The 20171-nt window shown below is 38.2% G+C and overlaps 1 protein-coding gene across 1 annotated transcript in view; it reads right to left on the bottom strand.

Moving 5' to 3' along the window:
• ZFHX4 (zinc finger homeobox 4) overlaps positions 1-20171 on the bottom strand; it is a 147828-nt gene that overhangs the window by 3736 nt on the left and 123921 nt on the right. Inside the window, 6 exon segments of the mRNA XM_030943944.1 lie at positions 3687-6832; positions 6834-9081; positions 9907-10024; positions 12350-12550; positions 12707-12840; positions 19114-19230. Of these exon segments, the coding sequence (XP_030799804.1) occupies positions 3687-6832; positions 6834-9081; positions 9907-10024; positions 12350-12550; positions 12707-12840; positions 19114-19230 (5964 nt within the window).

Genomic DNA, 20171 nt, shown 5'->3' with positions numbered 1-20171 from the left:
CTCTCTTGATAAGATTTCAAAACCCACTAAGTACATATTACCCAGTGATGTGTGCATTCTTGGAAAAAGCTGCTGTGAATCTTCAAGGCAGCCCAGGCTTAAGTGATGTGCAAAGAACCTATGGTAATGATGATGACATTAAAAGGTTCATAGAACCAGTATCAATAGCTAGAAGCAAGATGAAGCAATAGCTTTCTGCAAGGGATCATAGGCAAAACACAAAGCTAAGGAAAAAGAGAATGTGAATTTTAAGAACAGCTGAAAACAGCAGGTGAACTCTTCCATCTACAGTCACCCAGAAAATAAGAAGAAGTTTGAAGAACAAAGATGAGCTGAAACTAAAATTCTGTATAAATTAGAATTCCGCCAAATAACTCCTTATTAGGAACTATGCTGAGCAAACACTGCAGTAATTTTCAGACCTTGCTCAGCATTTGATGCCCATAAATTACATTAAAAATGTAATGGTAAAATTACATTATCTAGAAAAATGTATCCCACAGGTGAGAGGATTGTGACACATAGTCTCAGAACCACACAATAATTCTGACACTAAAACCCACTTGTTTACGAAGAAAATAACAGAATTTAAAGTTAATATATCCTTTTATTCAGAAATGAAGCTATCTTATTTTGCAAAATTTAATATTCACAAGTAATAATCTAGTTTAAGCACTATATAAAGAAGATGAAATGAACTGTAGTTTGAATCATTCCATCTTTTCTGAATTAGCATTATTTTCATGGGTTCCATTTCAAAACTTTTGTAAAAGCAAATACTGCATTTAAAAAATCATAGTACTTTGCAAAATTTAGCTGGGTTTTCTGTATTTTGGAAATCCATAAAAAATACTGGATGGTCAAACATGAAAGTGAAATCCCTTATAAACCTGTATTAACCAGTGAGACTAATCAGTGCTACTTCTCTGCCTAGAATGAGGAAAGCGAATCACAAAGAAGAATTTTAAGTGTGATGTTTACAATTAGGTTTCAATAGTTGCCTGTCTGAATAAACACATTCTTTCAAATTGAGGATCTTACTAATGTTAACGTTGTCCCTTAAACAAATATGTAGGACAGAATGGATGGTCTTTGCTACAGGGAAAACAGTTATCAACCCTGTAAGCATCAGTAAAAACAAGCAAATACTTCAATATAGGGGATCCTAGTGAGGCTTCTTCTGAAGTGCATTTTGGGTTTGGGTCCTAGACAAAAGAAATTGCACACTTGCAGAGGAATTCACAAGAAACAGACTTGAACTGTAAGACAGTGAGTCGTCAGGGAGCTTCAGCAAATCCTTCATGCAAAGAACGGTGCAGAGGAATTGTCCTGCTGGCTGAAAATATACACGCTGCAAGAAGAAGGAAAAATATACACGCTGCAGCCAAGGAAAAGCTTGCTTGGAAGCTTGCTTCCAAAAAGATACTTCTTAAATGATTCTTAGCATCAAATATGAATGTGAGCTATCAGACAGAGCAGGGTAGAGAAGAAAATAGAAATGGGTTAATTAGGTGTAGAAAATACTATTGTTGAGCATATACTGGCGCACATCTAAGTACATTACTGTTTTTCTATGATGAATGATTAAAATAATCTCCCTTTTTTTTTTTTCTTTCCACTCACTATCACTGCTCCATTATGTATCATTAGGGAATGGAGATTTATGTATGCAAGTATTTTCCAGGCAACAAAAGGGGGATGTAGGGGCTGTTTAGCATATGGCAGAAGAGAAAGTTAACAACAAGATTCTAGCAGCTGCTTTACACAGTGGGCTTTGCCCACAATGGGCTAATTAACCTTAAGAAAATGAAAGATGAGAGGGTAAAAATCCATCTCAATTGGCAGTGCACTGTGCATGATATCAAAGAAGAGGTGTTTGGTGGAAATTAGAAAATCTGAATATGGAATTGTTATGGAACAGTTGGCCTCTAATAATGCTTTTTGTATTATTAACAGGACAATTTAAAGACTTTGAGGCTACATTGGTACCAGTGAGTTAAAGAGCATTAGGGAACATTTCCCAGAAACTGAGAGAAAACCTTCTGTAAATTTAAAGAGAAAGAATGGTTGTGGACACTGTTTTTGCCTAGGCCAACTAGCCTCCTCCTAAACAACTCCAGAGCACAGCTTAGAGGGTGGGTTCATGGGTCCAGGACCATTCCCCAGACACATTTTGCATGGGAACTTCCTGGTGTTGAAATAAAAAAATATATATCCAAGCAAATTTCTTTGAGCCATATAGACGAATCCTGAGTTTTCTGAAGCCCTTTTTTACCTGAAGATCAACCTAGCCAAAGCTATTTAGCAAAGTTATATAGAGAAACCATATCTATAATTTTAATGAACAACAACCAGCCATTCTAGGACCAGGACACTGTATGCCATTAAGAAGGAAATACAGCAACTTTATATTTCCTTTATATGCAATCTCTGTGCCAATAACTGTTTGACAAAAGCCAGAGGGCACTCAGCCAGAAACTCCATTGTGGAAGGAAAGCCTCTCTGATCCAACGAAGAGAAAAACAAGATGCTTTGACCACCACTTAGGGAAACAATAACATGATCATCATCAATCACAGTAGACCTGGGTAGTAGAGAAGACATGGCTACAGTCTCAGTATGTCTAATAACACTGGTGATTAAGACTTTATTTTACTTGCCAAAGTGTGTTGCTTCCTAAAGCAAAGCTTAGAGATCAACAGCAGGTGGGATTACTGGATAAAATGAGGTGAGGGGTCTTAACTAGCTTCCTAATTCTTCTGTGCACATATTTGATATGAATATGCAAAATTAGAAGATGACTGTGAGAGCTTCAGTCTGCAAGGCTGCAGTCAAATGAACCTAGAGTGCAAAACTGGAGCCTACTTCAAGAAACACATTAGGCTTATTCTTTGAGGACTAAAAATCCGGCTGCAGATATCTTGGTTCCTTAACATGAGTGAAACTTATTGCAAGAGGAAGTGCTTTCCAGCATGAGCAGAACCCAGAGCCACATGAGAATCAAAACTGTCAATAAAGCGAGTTAGGTGTTCTGTTAAAAATGCAAGCCCAAATGAAGGGGTACATGTCTGTAATGACTTTATAAACTGGAATTTGGATTACAATTGAAACTGCCTTTACAAATTACCTTCCACAAGCTCTTTTTTATTTCAGCAGGCAGTTATTCAGAAATATAATAGAGGGTCCTGGGCAGCATTTATATTAAATATTTATTCTGGATTAAACAACAGATTGGAGTGGTCTAAGGGTTGAACCACTTGCCTGATAAACTGACAATGTGAGAATATATTTTGTGCTTAATGAGATATTACATTAAATATTTGCATACAAAAAATTACATACAAAATTCTAACCCATGTTTTGACAAAAGGAGTATCATTCAAAACAAACAAATAAGTAAAACAATTATATATTTCTATTGCTTTTGTTAGAAAAAACTAGTATTGGCTAAAAACATTTCTCTCTCTCTTTTTTTTTTTATTTTTGGAGAAGTCAGATGTATCATCCAGGCTACACATCACTGGAGAAATGCACTGAGTATATCCCATAGGAGTACTTATTAGCTATTCACACAAGTCTAACCAGCATGATATGAATGCATAATATGCTTTGTCTTAGAAGGGGATGGTGACTGTGCAAGATGATCAAATTAATAAAACGAGAAAATCATCCCCTTATAGACTTACTGTTTGAACTTTGTGGAAATCCAGGTAAGGAGGATGGACCATTCATTCCAGGCAGAAGAACAGGAGGAAGGCCAGGGAGTCCTGGATAAGCTGCTGGCAAACTGATACCATGAAGAGAACTGCTGTCCATCATGCCTGGCTGCTGTACTGTTAATCCTAGCACATCAGTAGCCTTCTTTATGCGATCCAATTCTTGCTGTGCCATCAGCTGTCTAACCGTTGTAGGAGCTAAATAATCTTTCTCCCGGTCTAGCTGACTTCCCACAGTTTCTCTCACTTTTGTAATATGTTGTTTGGAAAAGATATGATCTCTTATGGACAAACGTGCAGAATATTTCACGCCACATAGAGAACATTCTGGCTTTGTCCCATCAGGTCCAGTCTGATTTATCATGAATGGCTTCCCTATGTTAATTTTGAATTTCTTTTCCTTAGCCCGGGCATTCTGAAACCAGACCTGAACCACACGTTTGGGCAGACCAATCTCATTCCCTAGCATTTCACATTCCTGCATGGTTGGAGTCCGGTAGTCACTAAAGCAAGCCTTGAGAACTTTAAGCTGAAGGTTACTCATTTGTGTTCGGAAACGTTTGTGGCCTGGCCGATCACTGTTTTTGGATTTAAAGGGATTGCTAGCTCCAAATGGGTTAGGTGAACTTGGATCAGCTATGCTTGAAGTTTCACTGCGGTCGGCATTGTCATCAGGGTCATCAGTAATGTAGTAACTTTGGTCGTGGTCACCATCTTTTTCACTGAAGTGTATTGAAGGGCTTGTTAGGGAAAAGAGAAATTTATCATCAGTATTCTCATTTGTAGGTGTAGTTGCTGCTTTTGGCAGTGCGTCATTCACAAGTGGTTTTGGTTCTTTGGGGGGTGATGCAGGTTTTGCATCCCCTGAACTGCCAGTTGTGCTTTCCATTTCATTGTTCCCCTCATCCCCTGTTGTGGCATCACTAATTGCTGTATTAATTGATGAAGTCTCATCAAAGTCAGTCTTGTTTTGATCATATCCAGAGTCAGCAGGAGGGGCGTTCAAATTTTCTATATCCTCACCAGACTCTGCTTTAAAAGAAGAAGGACTTAAAAGGTTCTTCGGTGACATTTCTGCAGTTTTGCTAACAGGGGTTGATACAGTGGAGGCTAATTCATTTTCGCTTGATAATTCAGTTTTTGCTAATGACAGTGATGGGTAATCAAAAAATATGTACTTTTGTGGACTTTCTCCTCCGTCTTCATTTGATATCAAAGGACTTGGAGGCAAACTATAGCCGGCCTGTTTTCCTTCATTCCAATGTCGAGAGCGGATGTGACTTTCTAAAGCAGATTTTGCTTTAAACAGAGCTCGACAAAAAGGACATCTTTTATGGGACTGGGCTGGACCAACTGCACGGAATTGTCCCTTTCTTTCCCGGGCTCTTGTGTTCTGAAACCAGACTTGTACGACTCTCTTTTTCAGTCCCACTTCACGTGCAATATGATCTAGCATCTTTCTGGTAGGATTGGAATCTAGCAGGTACTTTTCATAGAGTATTTCCAGCTGCTCTGGAGTAATTGTAGTTCTTAAACGCTTATCACGATGTTGATCTTCTCCACTGTTTCCTCCCTCCTTCTCACTACAGTTATTTTCTTCTTTATCATCTAGTTTCCGTTTCAGGGAACCAGAAACTGTAGCAGGGTGTGCTGTGTGCGATGAGCCAGTTTGTGGTGGCATCTGAGCAAGAGAACTGTTAAGCAACTGTCCAGTCATCAAAGGATTATTTGGGTCAAATATCATGTAGGGCATATCCATTGGTCTTTCTAAAAACTGTGAGTGAAGAAATTGGTTTTGAGCTGCTAGGAAATGCATGTGCTGGTGCTCTTGCCAAAGTTCTAGAGTTGGAAAGGCAACTGTACACTGATCACACTGATACTGTAATAATTGAGGAGGTAGACTGTTCTGTAGAGAAGTCATTGAAATTGGCAAAGGACTGGAAGGAACAGGTGTGTTTTGTGATGCAGAAGGAGGTCTCCCTACAATCTGGGATTGCTTTTGTTGTGGTGGTTGAGAAGCTGAGGGCTGTGGGTCAGAAGATGTTACTGGAGTAGACTGTACTGGTTTGGCGCTTTGGGAGGTTGTATCTGTTTGCTTAGAGGTGGTTTCATTTTGTTTTGGTTTTTCTGTGGACTCTGGTTTAGGAGAAGCCTTCTCAGGTTCTGGTTTGGGTGATGGAATCAAAGGAGTACTAGAACCAGAGCCAGAGTTTGCTGCTGTGACTGTCAAGCTTTTTGATGAGTCATTTTGGCCCGAAACTGTACAGTTCTTATACACTGTTTGATCAGAGGCATCCATAGAGTCTTCAGTTTGGCTTTCATCTTGAGCATCATCATCTTCATCTTTATAACACTGCTTTTTCTGGTGTGTAATTAAATCAAAGATCCTGGGAAAAACCACACTGCACTTTTTGCACTGATACTGCATGTTACTAGTTCGGATGTAACGCTCATTTGTCAGTTCCCTTTTCTCATTGTCTTTAGTTTCAGCTTGATTCTCGTAACTTTTGCGAGCTTTTTGTCGTGCATTTTGGAACCATACGACAATAACTCGAGTAGGTAGGTTAAGTACAGTTGAAAGCTGTTCGATTTCATCATCCTTTGGATAAGCATTTGTATCAAAGAAGTCTTGGAGGACACGAAGCTGGTAGTCAGTAAACCGAGTCCTGGATGACCTCTTGCTGAAAGACGCATCAGACTTGTAGGGTTCTACAGCTGAAGGCTGAGGATCTATTCTGATATCTTCCAACACTGTTATAGGAGGATTGCTGAAATTATACGGCGAATCCTTATTTCTCTGTCGTTCTTTAAACAGCGTATTTCGAAACCAGTGCTTGATAACTTTCTGTGAAAGACCAGATTTCTCAGCCATTTCTTGGATCTGCTCTTCACTTGGAGAATTGTTAATATCAAAATAAGCCCGCAAGATTTTTAACTGGTCATCTGTGATTCTTGTACGTGGACGCTTGAACTGAGAGTGCCGCAGGAAATTGGGATCTAATCCCAGCTGCTGCTGGCAAAGCTGGGTAAGATCAGCAGATAAAGTATCCATTGGTGGCAGCTGGAGGGCAAGCTGAGGAGGCAGTGCAGGGTGTTGCACTGGCTGCATCATAATTGGGGAAAAGTGGGAGATCAAGTGAAACGGGAAGCTGGACTTGAGGTGGGGCTGATGGTGGTGGTGGTGGAGGAGGTGGAGGTGGTGGCGGAGGAGGCGGTGGTGGAGGTGTAGGCGGTGGGGCCTGCAAAGGTGTGGGAGCTGTGTTTTGAATTTTTCCAGCTCCAGCTGAAGACGGCTGAGAAGGAGTTGGAGGAGGAGGAGGAGGAGGTGGTGGCGGAGGTGGTGGTGGAGGTGGTGGCGTTTCTGGAGAAGATGGAGAAATTGGATAAAGTTTGTCATATGCCTCCCTGTACTGTCGGGCAAATTTTTCTAATGCTCCATATGGAAAAAAATGTCCATGCACGTGTTCTTGATGACTCTTCAAAATAAGAATGTTGGAAAAAAGCTTACTGCAGGTTCCACACTCCAGTTTGTCTGTGTTTTCACCATCCCCAGTCTTGCTTTTTTTCTGCACTTTTTGTCTGTTCTCATTGTATTGGATAACTAACTCAAACCCAAAGTTCTCCAGCAAAGCCTTGGCTGCATTCCCCCTTGCTCCAGAAGCTATTCTGGGTGGTGGGATGGCTGGTTCTGAGGATTTTGGCTTCTTCATATCTTTGTTTTCTTTTAGTCCTTCATTCTCATTAGTAAATTCTTGCTTTGGCTTCTCGTGTTTCTCAGAAACTTCTTCTGACTCCTTATACGATGGCATATCCTTTATCAGCTGGCAGTCTGTACTCACTAAGGTATTTTGCTCTGCTTTCATCAGCTTACTACTTTGCTGCTGCTGCTTTTGGGACTGAAGTTGGGGTTGGGTGGACTGGTACTGCTGTGCCTGTTGCTGCAGTATCTGTAGCTGGGTTTGGCCAACATGGTGCTGAGTTTGTATCTGCTGCTTCAAATCTTCAAGCAGTGATCCTGTCATACCAGCCATCCCAGGCATGCCAAACGTGGCAGAACCAGGCAAACCCAGATCTGGGCTTAAGCTAAATTCTGTCCCAGGTATATAGAATGGGAAAAGGAACTGAGGCTGTTGAAATTGGAGCAGTGCTTCTGGTGTCATTGGAAAGTGAGGCAAAAAAGCTGGATTTAGAAACTGCGGTTGAAAGAATGCAGCTTGTTGCTGCAGTTCGTGCTGTAGTTGCATTTGAAGTTGTGCTGGTGACTGGGGTGGGTGATGTGTAGGCTGAGCAGAAATTAATTCAGAAGTTTGCTTTTTATTTAATTCTTTGGCATCTAAATGTGTTTCTTTGCTGTTAACTGCTGGTAAGGTCACAGATTCTAGCATTCCTTGGCTGGGGCTATTCACATTCCCTGCTACACTATTACCACTACTTATATTACCACTTGGTTCTAGCTTTGCAGCCCTTGCCTTTGTCTGATGAAGCACAGATCTCATATGGATTTCCAGTGTAGAACTTTGGCTATATGCAACATTACAAATGCTGCACTTGTAGGGTTTGTTGTCAGTGCTGCTGTTGGTTTCTTGAGGGACAGGACTTGATGCTTCCTGTAAAACCTTTTTGAGTTTATGCAGATGGGACACTGAGTTATAGTGGACCAAGAGAATGTTCTTTTGGGTGAAAGACTCTTTACACACTGTACACTTGTATGGGCGAGATGGATCTAGAAATTTTTCCATAGTAAAATTTGGCCCTTTTCTAAAAGGTAAGGTCCGCTTTGGTTCCGAGCCCATATCATCTGGAATAGAGCTACTATCACTTCCTACAGGACTTGCTTTACCTTCCTGGTCCATCTCATAATCTCTTTCTATTTCCTGTTCTAGTGCATGATCGTCTTGTGCCATACTTTCACTCTCTCCCCACAGTTCACCATTGACAGGTAAAGATGCACACAGCTGCTGAAGCTCAGCTTCATTGAGTTCAGGATGTCCTGCTTCCAAGTGTTTTTTTAAAGCCTGGAATGTACGGAAGCTACGTTGGCAAAGGCTACACATGGTAGCCGCCCGAATAGCGTGGTACTGGGAATGTATCTGAAGCTTCTGCATAGTCTTAAAAGCCAAGCTACAATGGTTACAGCGGTACTTATAGACATGGCGGTCAGAAACAGACAGCTGTTGCTTCTTCTGCTGCTCACTTAGCTGCTCTGTCATAGACTCAGTGGTCTTTATATCTTTACTGCTGCTCTTATTCCAATCGGGTGTTTCAGCAGATTCCTTAGGTGGCTTCTGTTCCTCAGTCTTAATTTCCATTCCAGTTTTTGATTCATCGATCCCAGGGGTACTTTTCTCATCCACAGGACTTTCACCTAGTTAGAGAAAGTGAAGTGCCTTTTACACAAGTAGAAGAGAAAGCACACAGTATTCATTTTAATTTATTTTTTCATCAGAAACCAAGAAAGGCACCTAGTATGCCATGTGTCAGCTTAGCAAAATATAACAACCTGTCTTTGTTCCAGAAAACAAAGCGGGGAGGATAAACAGGAGTTTAAAAAAAGGAATAAAACTCATACACAACGATCAGATTGGCAGCAGCATCTGGCCGAGCAGTGGCATAGGGCTTTTCTTTGCCAGAAGGTAGGAGTTGATTAGTACAATGGGAGCATCAAACAAGAAAAGGAAATAAAGAATAGGAAAGAGGAAAAGAGTAGAAAAATGGAGACAACAGGTAGGACAGATGATTAGAAAGAGGATGAGAATGGTAGGAGAAGAGAGGGAGGAACACGCCGTGACAACTAGCAAAATTTCTCAGTGCATAATACAGTAAGTGTCCAGGATCAGAAACCTGCTACTGGAAATGAAGACAAAATCACTTACCTAACATTCCCCACTGATGGTGAAAGAGCCACTGTCTTTTGGGACTGGGTCTTATTTGCTGGTTAAATAAGGAGGATCTTGCCCTCAATGTGGCTAGGCACTGCTGTTTGATTTTACCTCCACCAAAAGCAAGGAGTCTGGCATACATGTGCTTTCTACCAGCTCAGCCAAATTCAGACCCTTTGCTGCTTTTTGGTTTTTTAATCTCTGTGACTATAAGCAAGCCAGAAAAAGATTTGCTTTACCAAGTAACAAGTAGTTTTATTTCTAAATTGCCCATACTTAGCTTTTACATGTCTGGGCTTTTTCTTGCATACCTGGATATTTTCCAGATCCCTCAGCTGTAATGGTTGCAGGTGTGTCACGTTCAGATTTCTCTGAAGCAGCTGCTGGCAATAGCATACTATTGGGCATCATGACATCTGGTACAGGAACCTTTGAAAACCAAGAATATGGTATTATTACAGAAAAAAGTCCCACTGTTTAATAGTATACAACAGTATGAAATTATAACTCAAAAGATCCACCATATCTGGATGACTGTCAGAATCAAGATCCTGATTCAGTCCTTGATTATGGTTTCTGACAGATCATAACCCAGAGCATCATGTGTCCCTTGGTGGAGAATCAACTCAAAATAATCCACAATAAGGGGATGCTATAGAACTACATGCACTCAATATTTCATTGGTCTCAGTATCACCACAAAGGTTTTGCTGACTTTGCCAGGGTCATTGGATTTATCAGGGGAATTCTCCTAGGATATCCTCCAAAGACAGAGATCACATTGAGATATGGTGACCAGTCAGTGTTTCACTGAGGGCATTCCGACTTTTCTTCACCTGTATTTTTTTTTCCACAAACGGTGGACATTCCATGATCTTTGAAAGAAAATGATGTTTATTTCAGTAGGGAAGTAACAATTTATTTCTATTTAAAATCAGATATTTTTTCCTTTTTCTTGACTTCAATTTCTTATGTATCGTCTTCAGATTGATTTAACTGTTGAGTTATGCTTTCAAATTAGACACAGAAATCTTCTAAGGACGTATTTTTAATCTGGTAGTATTCAGTTTAGCTAGGTTGATATGAGTATCAAGTTGCTCAAAATTTCGTGTTTTTACTTTACTTTGATCTTAAAAACAAATTAACATCAGAAATATAGGACTGTCCTAGTAGGACTTAGTAAGTTTAAGTTCAAGCTCCTGCACTGCCAGATTCTGTCTAAAGAATCTTGGGTAAATCAGTACAGACTGTGCTGCAGCTCCTCACCTCTAACAGAAGGACAGGACTTCCTTCATACAGAGGTAAAAAGATTATCCACAGAAGAGATTTTGAGTTGCAAATAAATAATGAAAGCTACGTTCATTATGAGCTATGAGTAGAAATATCTTTTGTTCCTCTAATATTGGATGCATAAGAATGACATATATATACATATGCACAAATTGCCTCCTGGAATAAAATATTCTAGACATTTAAAAAAAGGCAACTGAGTTTAGTACATTTTTGATTTAAACATGGCATTAATAGCATTCTCTCACAGGACTTACGATTTTGAGTTTACTTGGTAGAGAAGGTCTTTTAAAAAATTATGGAGAGAACTGTAAATGTCCCAGGGGAAAAAAATTGCTATAAGTAGTATTTACTTTTTTGTCAGATGGTGCAGTTATGGACAGAGCATATTAGTGTTAGCACTGATGAAAATTTCAATTATGAAGATTATGTTTTAAAATCTTTTCCCTGGGAAACATTGGGTTTTTTCCCCTTTCATAAACACCGGGACAACTCCCCAGCACCTGATGAGGAAAGATTTCAAAGTTGCTTCATTATCAGCATAGAGGGAACCAGGAAGAACTTGAGATGAAAGCTAGTGCTGCTCAATATGGAGGGGCAGATTTTCCATTTTCCTAAAAGGGTTTGTAAAAGTTAAATTTCTATTACATTCTCCTTCCAGCGGGCCAAAATTACATGGTCTGTCAGAGCTATAATTAGTAGAAAACCAAGGATAAGAAAAAAAGTTCCCCAAGTGTGTATTTCCTCCTCAGGTCTAAGCACAAGGAACTCTAGACCTTCAGTCAAGAGGTCTCAATTATTTCTAATATTTTTACCACTTTAGTTGGGTATGAGGTGGTGGATTTACAACCACACCTATATAAATGAAGGAGCCATCTATGGATACAGAAGTAAATACTTAAGGAGTTGGATCACTGAGATTTCCAAGTACATTTCCATTTAAGAAGGCAAGACAACCAGAGCCAGTTTGTCTTAGGAGGTCTGTTTTCTAGCTGAATTTATGCTGTAATAACAAATAAGTACAAGACCTGATTGTGTTTCTACTCACATTGTTTTGAATGGATGTTTGAACTGCTGTTTTACAGTGAATTTCATGTAATGTAATGTATAGTAGAGGTATACACAGTGATCCTTCTATGTTTGAGAACTATATTCTTTAGGGTGTTCCTATTACTTTACAAACAAAAGTCACAATACCTCTGAGACCTGGATATTATTAGACCAAATTTTCAGGTATGCACGTAGAGATATGGACTGCCTTAACTTTTCTGAGGTTAATGTCAGTGAGGAACCAAAGGCTTTTTCCCAAGGGACAGCAGTCACTGGATGAGCTGACAAGAGAACCTAAGAGCCCTGATCCAGTCCTCTCCCCAGGCTTCTGGAACACTTCGTCACAACAAATACATTGCCCACAAGGCCCAAGCATATTTGTGTAGCATGTGCATCAGTATTTGGAGCACTTACTGTCATGAGCAGTTTCTCCACACAGTCAGGGGACACACTGTGCAGATGGGTCAAATGAAGCTGGAGATGCATTTTGTTGCTGAGGACATCTTGGCAGAGGGGGCAGCAGATAACAGGTTGCATTGAATGCTGTGACAGGACATGCATCTGGATACGATTTGGGTCCCTACCATTGTAGTTACAATAAGGACATTGATAGAACTGAAAAAAAACCAAGTTAAGATGCAGGCTATTAGTCAATGTGCTTTTTATAACTTGCTGATATAGCTATTTTAACAGCATATCATCTCTGTTTCATTCTTGAGTTATTTGAAAAAGAGTTCTAGAATGCAATTAAATTGTTACATTTCCTTTTACCTGCTCATGACAAAATTTATTGTCCTCTGGAGGCTTTGATTTTTTAGCTGCACCATCCTCTTCTTTTGCCAGAAGAAGCTGTTGTGCCCCTACCACAGTGTTCGCTTTTGGTTCCTTCTCTGGTGTGACTATTCCTGTTTTGAAAACATAATTTTTGAGAACATGTTTTAAACTTAAAAATATTCTGATTTATGAAGAGGCTCTGACTTCAAAGGTCTGTATTGTCTTTGAGGGTCTTTTTTTTTTTGTTTGCTTGCTTGTTTTTTAAACACTGAGAAAAAATAAAGATGAATAAAACAAGTCTGGTAAGCACAAAGGTGAAAATACACTTTTATTCTTGATACTCTATAAATACATTTAAAAATGGACTCTTCTCTACTGTTTAGATAACCCTAGGTTGCCTTTAAAGATTAATCAATAATGTTCTTTCTTTAGCAGCTCAGTATGAATTTGTCTATTACATTAAAACAAATCAGCTTTTGCTTAAAAAGCCTGTTTTCCAAATAATTAATTTGCTGCTGTTTAATTACCCTCTCTCTTTTCTAAACTGTCTGAGCAATATGATTATTGTGCTGTTTTGATAACTCCTGCCTGGTTACTATTCTGAAGCTAAATATAGTGAGGCTTTAAAAGAAATACTGTGGAGAATAGGATTTCAGAGCTAACTTAATATTAATTATATACAAAGATCAGTCATTTGGGATTGCTTTAGATGTTTACACTGTGAATTTTTATAGTCTGGCATTTGTGATCAAAACCAGAATATAATTGTTTACCATAGATAGTTGTACTATTAAGTATTAAATACTATATTTAATATTATGCCTGAGCTAGCTGTGTAATGCGGCCCAGTCTTGCACACATCAAAGAAAAGAGTGCAATTCTAATTTCCCAGTCCATCAGAAAATTCTTTCCAGCATCAATTTGCCAGATAATCTCTTCTGCTAGGCTGGATATTACAAGAGCATTGGGTAGGCATGTCACATACATCTCACGACAAACACAAAACCTCATTTACCAACCATTCCAATCTCATCATAGTGTGGCATCATCTGACCTTTTTTCTGCTGTTTATTATGAGTATTTCTAATTTTAACTTTCAATTTTCACCATCTTCCAGTCAATTTGCAACTAAATTATTTCCAGGGTGAGGACACTATCACTGGACACTGGGTGCAAATACATCTTGAAATGCAATGAAGCTAAACCATTGATTGCTATCAGACCCAACGTAAATATATAGTCCAGGGGTAATCTGATTGTATGCTGTGCATGAAGATTTATCTTGATTTTTTTCAATCCACATAAGGTTCATATAAATGAACAAATTGCACCTCGTTGCACAATAACCTAGGATTAATTTAAAAATAAGGTCATGGACATTTTGGCAACAAAGTAAACAAGAACAAAGAAAACACAAACTCAAGAACTTTTTATTATCCTTATTTTCATATAGATATAGACTTTGTGCAATATTTGATCTTACAAAGACAACATTAAAGAGAAGCAAAATAAGAGAACAGTTTTCAAGGTAAACACCAAATCCTCATGGAAAAATAATGACTAATTGAAAACTGAATCATACAGGGATATTTTCTGAAAGGCACTTAAAAAAAAAAAAACAACAACAAGTATAAAACAAGTTTTATGGCCTACACCTTAATGGTGATTTCCCCACAAATTCATTTTCACTCCTAAGTTGTTAATTATTTCTTTTGATGTAATTTAGACCAGCAATTTTTTCCTGTTCTAGCTCAAATTTAACTTATTCCTGCCATATTTCCCTATTTATATATTCATCAATTCATCATCATATGTTTATCATCTGAACAAGTCCCTTTTTTCATCATATATATTCAATTCATCATCATTTGTTTATCATCTGAACAAGTCCCTTTTTGGAGCCCCCTGAATTTTTGCACTCTCAGGAGCAGATCTTGGAGGCCTCTTTTAGACTGCTCAGTCACTGTTGGGCCAACAACCCAAAGGGCTACCTGTGCTTAAAGGTAAAATCTAAGTGATGAAATCACATAGAGCACCATTTTATCACTCACTTTGCTTTATTACTATTAATAGAGTACTCCCTGGCTTATCTGTATTTAAATATCATTTAAGTATCTTAACTGTAAGAATTATGGGAAATAGAAAAGTAACATACTATATGTTAAGAGAGAAAGGTTGTTTCTTGGGTTTTAGAAAAACAGATTCAAATTATTACTCTCTTTTTATTTCCAACTGTCAAAAACATCTCTACTGTTTTTTTCTTTACAATACGTCACTTTTAAGATATCCTTTTTAAAGACAAATGGGCCAGAATCTCAGTTGATGTAAACCGACATTGTTATACTGGAAGCTGAAATTAAAAACAAAATGGAAAAATTCTGCCTTCTCTTCCCCTCATCACACTAGATTGCTTTCAACTGGTTGTTACAGAAATTACAAACCAAGTTCTCCTTCAAAATTTACTTGCGAAAATGCACCTAACTGTGTTTTGGTGCTGCTAGTGAAATTTATCTTGAAGTGCACTCTGTGTGTGCCTGGGCACACACAAGGTTAATATTACACATCATCTTCCACCACAGGATGGAATGACTTAATTACTTCAAAGGGCCTATAATAATCATGAAACACATAGTTCTTGTTTCTATAAAAACAAGGGGGGTTTTTTGGTTAAATTTCTTTTGCGGTTAATATAATAAAACAGTGGAGTTATAAAACACTGTGCTGGGGTCAATAAATGCATAACAAAGCACAGCTTTTTACAATGTTTACTATGATATTTATATAAACTGTCAAAGTTTACAGAGGCTTTGTTGTTTTTGTTGTCATTTGGCTCTGGATTCATTCAACCTCAAGCACTGTAACTTCTTATATGACTGAAGTTGCATCTAGCTAATAGTAATGTAACTGATTCTGGGACTTATGGTGAGCTTTAAAGAAAAGAAAAAGGGTGGTTGATTTTGCCCTCTGGCATAGGGGAGTCACTTGCCCCTGCACATGGAGAAGACCAGAGTCCCCAAGCCACAGTGAACACGACAAAAGCAGAGTTCAACTTTTTACCCAATGGTCGAGTTACTAGTACTCGGTTCCTTGTCTCGAAGTACTAACACACTGCTATCCACGTTCAATTCACATTTTTAGGGAGCTTTGGTAGAAGAGGTGTAAACACCTACAGCCTTCTAGAAAGGGTATCAAAGGAGGAGGGAAAGAGAAGGGAAAATACCCTGGTCTTGAGCATAACTGTGTGCACTCTTCTCATAGCTACACGTTCCACTGCCATGCCATTCTTACCAGGCAGTTGTAGGAAAAGACTAAATCCAGTTGTTATCCATGTTTTAAATACTAACTTTTTATTCTTGAGACACATTATTTGTAGTTTGTTTTTTTTTTTGAAATTGTGAAACGCATCAGAATTTTTTTTTATAATATAAAATACGCATCTTATTTTAGATTAATAATACAATTTCAATATATTTAGCTCAAAAAGTAAGTTTAATTATAAATAAGTGCCATGAAATAGACTAGGCAATGATTGCCTGTCAATATCAGAATTATTTAACTTGTGTAGGATTGCTAATATAAAAATGACATAATTCACTGCAATTCAGATGTCATCAACTTTGCAATATATGTTGAAGCCCCAAAATAAAAATATTTGTGTGACTAATAAGAAGGAGAAAGTTAATAAAGTATATATTTATTAGTGAGGAAAAAAAAATCCTGGAAAAGCCATGATAAAACAACTATTTTCTTATTTATAAATCTTTGTATTTGATAAAGATTGCATAATTTAAGACTTCTGACACATCAGATGATGTTATTCAGACTCAAAATAATTCTAAAATTATAATTGCTGGTAGAGTATTCTTTCTAATTAGAGTAGAATGAAAGGATAATTTTCATTGCAATAATGAAGGTTAATTTCCATCCTTCCTCATGTTTACTACCTTATTAAAAAGTGCTCCCCTTAGCCATGGCAGAGACATATTACATTTTCAATGCAAATGTATTAATCTGGATAAATTCCATATTAATTCTTGCACTGCATAGAGCTGTAATTTGGATTATAATTAATCTAAAGTGGCACTAGATTTAAATGACAATATAAATGAGGCATTAGTAGGCTTTTCTATTCTGAATGAATATTCAACAAACATAACTTGCATATTGCCAAGTCACATTTTGAAAGCTCTTCTCCTTGAGATAAGGTAAGCAACGCAGCACAACAGCTTACACAAACACACTGTTACTAAATACATGTTAATCCTTTCTTGTCTAATAGATTCTATGCTAAAGAAGGGTCACACTACTTTCCTGTCTACCTTGTTAGTATTGTGATTAATTTATTGGTTTTTCTGAGATTTCTTTGGCAAGACTTGCAACACTCAATTCATGAGAAAGCCCAAATTAACATTCAATTATACAGAAGCAGTTATGCAGTCATTAGAAATACTTGTCAGCTCAGTGAAAATTAAGATGATGGTCAGAATGTTAAATATGTAGAATTAATTTAGATTAGGAAAATAAAATTTTCCAAAAGATTCAGGATTTTACAGTACAAACTATTTTCTGCAAAGCACAAAGGCAATCATGTATTTCAGCCCTTGTTTTTATATGAATCTTACTGCAAAGTTATTTGTATAATTGCTGGCACGGGAATGCAGAACAATTACGCTGTTTTTTTGTAGTGCACCCAGTAGGCATCTGGATATAGGTTTGTCCTAATTAAACTTGGCCCTTATGAGTGGCTAATCCTGATGGAATTTTGAGAATTCCCCTTCAGTATTTTTTTTCTAGATTCCATTTTCTTCTTTTTTCTGTTTTTTTTTTATTTTTGTCTGGAGCTTTAATACCATATTCTTTCCTAAACAACTATAAATGGACTAGCCTAAGAAAAAGAGAGGGCTGCTAAATTCCCTGAAGTGGTTCATATTGTCCCCTAGACGAGGCGTATGGTAGGAAATGCAGGCTGCAAGTGGCTGTCACCCGTCTCCTGGGGAGTGTCCAGGCCAGCCCCTGAGGAGACTGCAGAGAAGGGCTTGTGACAGCCTGGGAGCATGGCTTTACTGCACTGCAGACAGTTCTGACCAAGTCAGAGAGCCAGCCAAGGGGAATATATGTTTTAAACCACAACACAGCTTCTTGCTCAACATCATCCTTGTCATCATCGGCCTTCCCTCAGCCTCTTGATCTCAAAAAATAAAGTGACTGAAGAGCAGCTGAGGTTGTAAACTGTGATGGGTACTGACCTTAGCCCGTCAACAAGCAAACTTAAGGAAGCTTTAATCTTTAAGTCAGTTTTCTGAACTGACTTGGCATAGAAAGGGCCATCTATAATTTTTTTTTTAATAAATTCAAAAATGTTTAATATGTAAAGAGCAAATTGCAGTATGGGTGAATTTGGGTGTAAAGGAACTCAGATGTAAAATGATATTTTTTCTACAACTATATGTCTTTATGGATAACACAACCTCCTTTGTATGCTGCTGTCATCAGCATACAAGGAAAAGATATATGACTACCTGAAACTAATAGGCTTCAACCTGTTTCAGCACTTCTTCTGCTTCAGTGAATCCAACATAATGTAACTAGGTATAGCGTGCGGCAAAAGTAGCCAATGTAATATTCATTGTGACCATAGATTTCCATCTCATACATAAAAAGCATGGGTGAAGTCACATATTTGCCAAATCAAACACAGAAAAAGCCTTGGGTATCTACACCAGATGCTGGCCCTAGGTTTGTTTGTGCACAAGTAAATGTCATGACATAGAGGTTTTGTTTTCAAAGACAGTAGCTTTCATTACTGGGCTTTGTCTATTCCAGGAGGCCAAAATTACCCAACCCATAATCCGTTTTCAATGATATTTCCTCTTTCTTAGGCTGAATCATCTGTAAACTTTTTCACTGGATTTTGTGTATTTTTTTGTAAATGCCTCAAATAAATGCCCAGGAAGAGGCCAAATTCTTGGGAGTAACTAATCTGTGAGCAAGAGCAAAAAATAATAACAAAAAAACCCCCACATTCTTTGGGTTAAAAGGGGGGCAAAACCTGATTGAAGAAAAAATTCAAGTGGTACCTAATCCTATGCTTATGAAAAATTAATATGCCATCAGAGGAATCACAAGTACAGCAAAGATTAATGAAAGGCGCTTAAAAAATTACAAGCACACAAACTGATTTGATTAAAAAATAATCTCACTGGTCGTCCTGTAATATTCTTCAACTTATCCGCATCTATCCTGTCAGATGGTTATGATTAAAAATAGGTCAATGGGAGGCTACTGATAGAAATCACATGCAAAATGCACATGCAATGAATAGTAGTGGGAATGTCCAGACAGTTTAAAATGAAAGAGCATTGCATAAGTTAAAAAAGGGGGAAAACAAAATTCTAGCATCTTACCAGAGTCTTTACTAGATTTTTTGCCTTCACTATTGTCTCTCTCACTTGAGTCTTTATCATCAGCCACAGCCACTGATGTACTTTTAGCAGACCCTTCTGTGTCTTCACCTTGTTCTTCTGTGGACAAACACAGAAAAGATCTCAGGAAAGGAACTCAGTGACCAGTTAACAGCAGTTAAAAAACATGTCCTGTAATAAGAACAGCACTAACAGAAGGTGGCAAAATAGGGGGGAAGAAGGGTCAGGGGGAAGAAAAGGGAAAGAACAGTGCTTTAAAGAGGTTGGATATTAATTCTAAAAAATTGCAGTATTTCAAAATCTGACTGTGTCTTTACAAGAGTACCTGCTTTCCCCCAGTGTGACAGATTTAAAGCCTGTCATTTCGTATTCTTTGGCTAGAAATGATTTCTGTTAAAATACATTAAAATACATGCACATGCATGCACACGCACACATACACACACACACCACACACACATACACCCCCCACAGGCTGGAACAAAAGCAAGCACATGTAAAAATTCATCTTGGAGCCAAAAAAGAAAAGAGGATCTCAAATATAAATCCTATTAGTGCAGCAGTATCCCGCTAATTGCAGTAAGTAAGTATTAGGTATTAGGTACTGTATTAAATATAAACCTCTGGCTTTGCAGGAGAAGTCTCAAATTTTGTCTCCAGGGGGAGCCATTCAGGATAAATGATGCAACTTGGTGTACGGCTTCTGAGGAAGCAGCATTACCCACACCTCACTTACGTGTTCACACCAGCTAGATTACATGGAAATCTTCACAGTAACTCAAGCCCATTTAATTATTCGGTAAATCTTAGCTATGCTGCTACTGGTGGATTAATCTGTTTATGCAGTTAGCTTCTATGCTGGGGCTGTGTAGCACTAATCCGTGAAAGGCCCACTGTTCCTTTTCATCCTGTGATCATTTGTCTCTCACTGTGCTGATGTCACATTTTAATGAATTTTTAGCAATCTGAGTAATGCCAGATAACCAGACTTGCAACTCCCTACAGCACAGCATGCTGTTTTCATTGCAGCACACACACAC

Source organism: Camarhynchus parvulus, chromosome 2, assembly GCF_901933205.1.
Source record: "Camarhynchus parvulus chromosome 2, STF_HiC, whole genome shotgun sequence".
NCBI lineage: Eukaryota > Metazoa > Chordata > Aves > Passeriformes > Thraupidae > Camarhynchus > Camarhynchus parvulus.
Note: the sequence above shows the minus strand (reverse complement) of the source record. Positions and strands in the feature narration are given on the sequence as shown.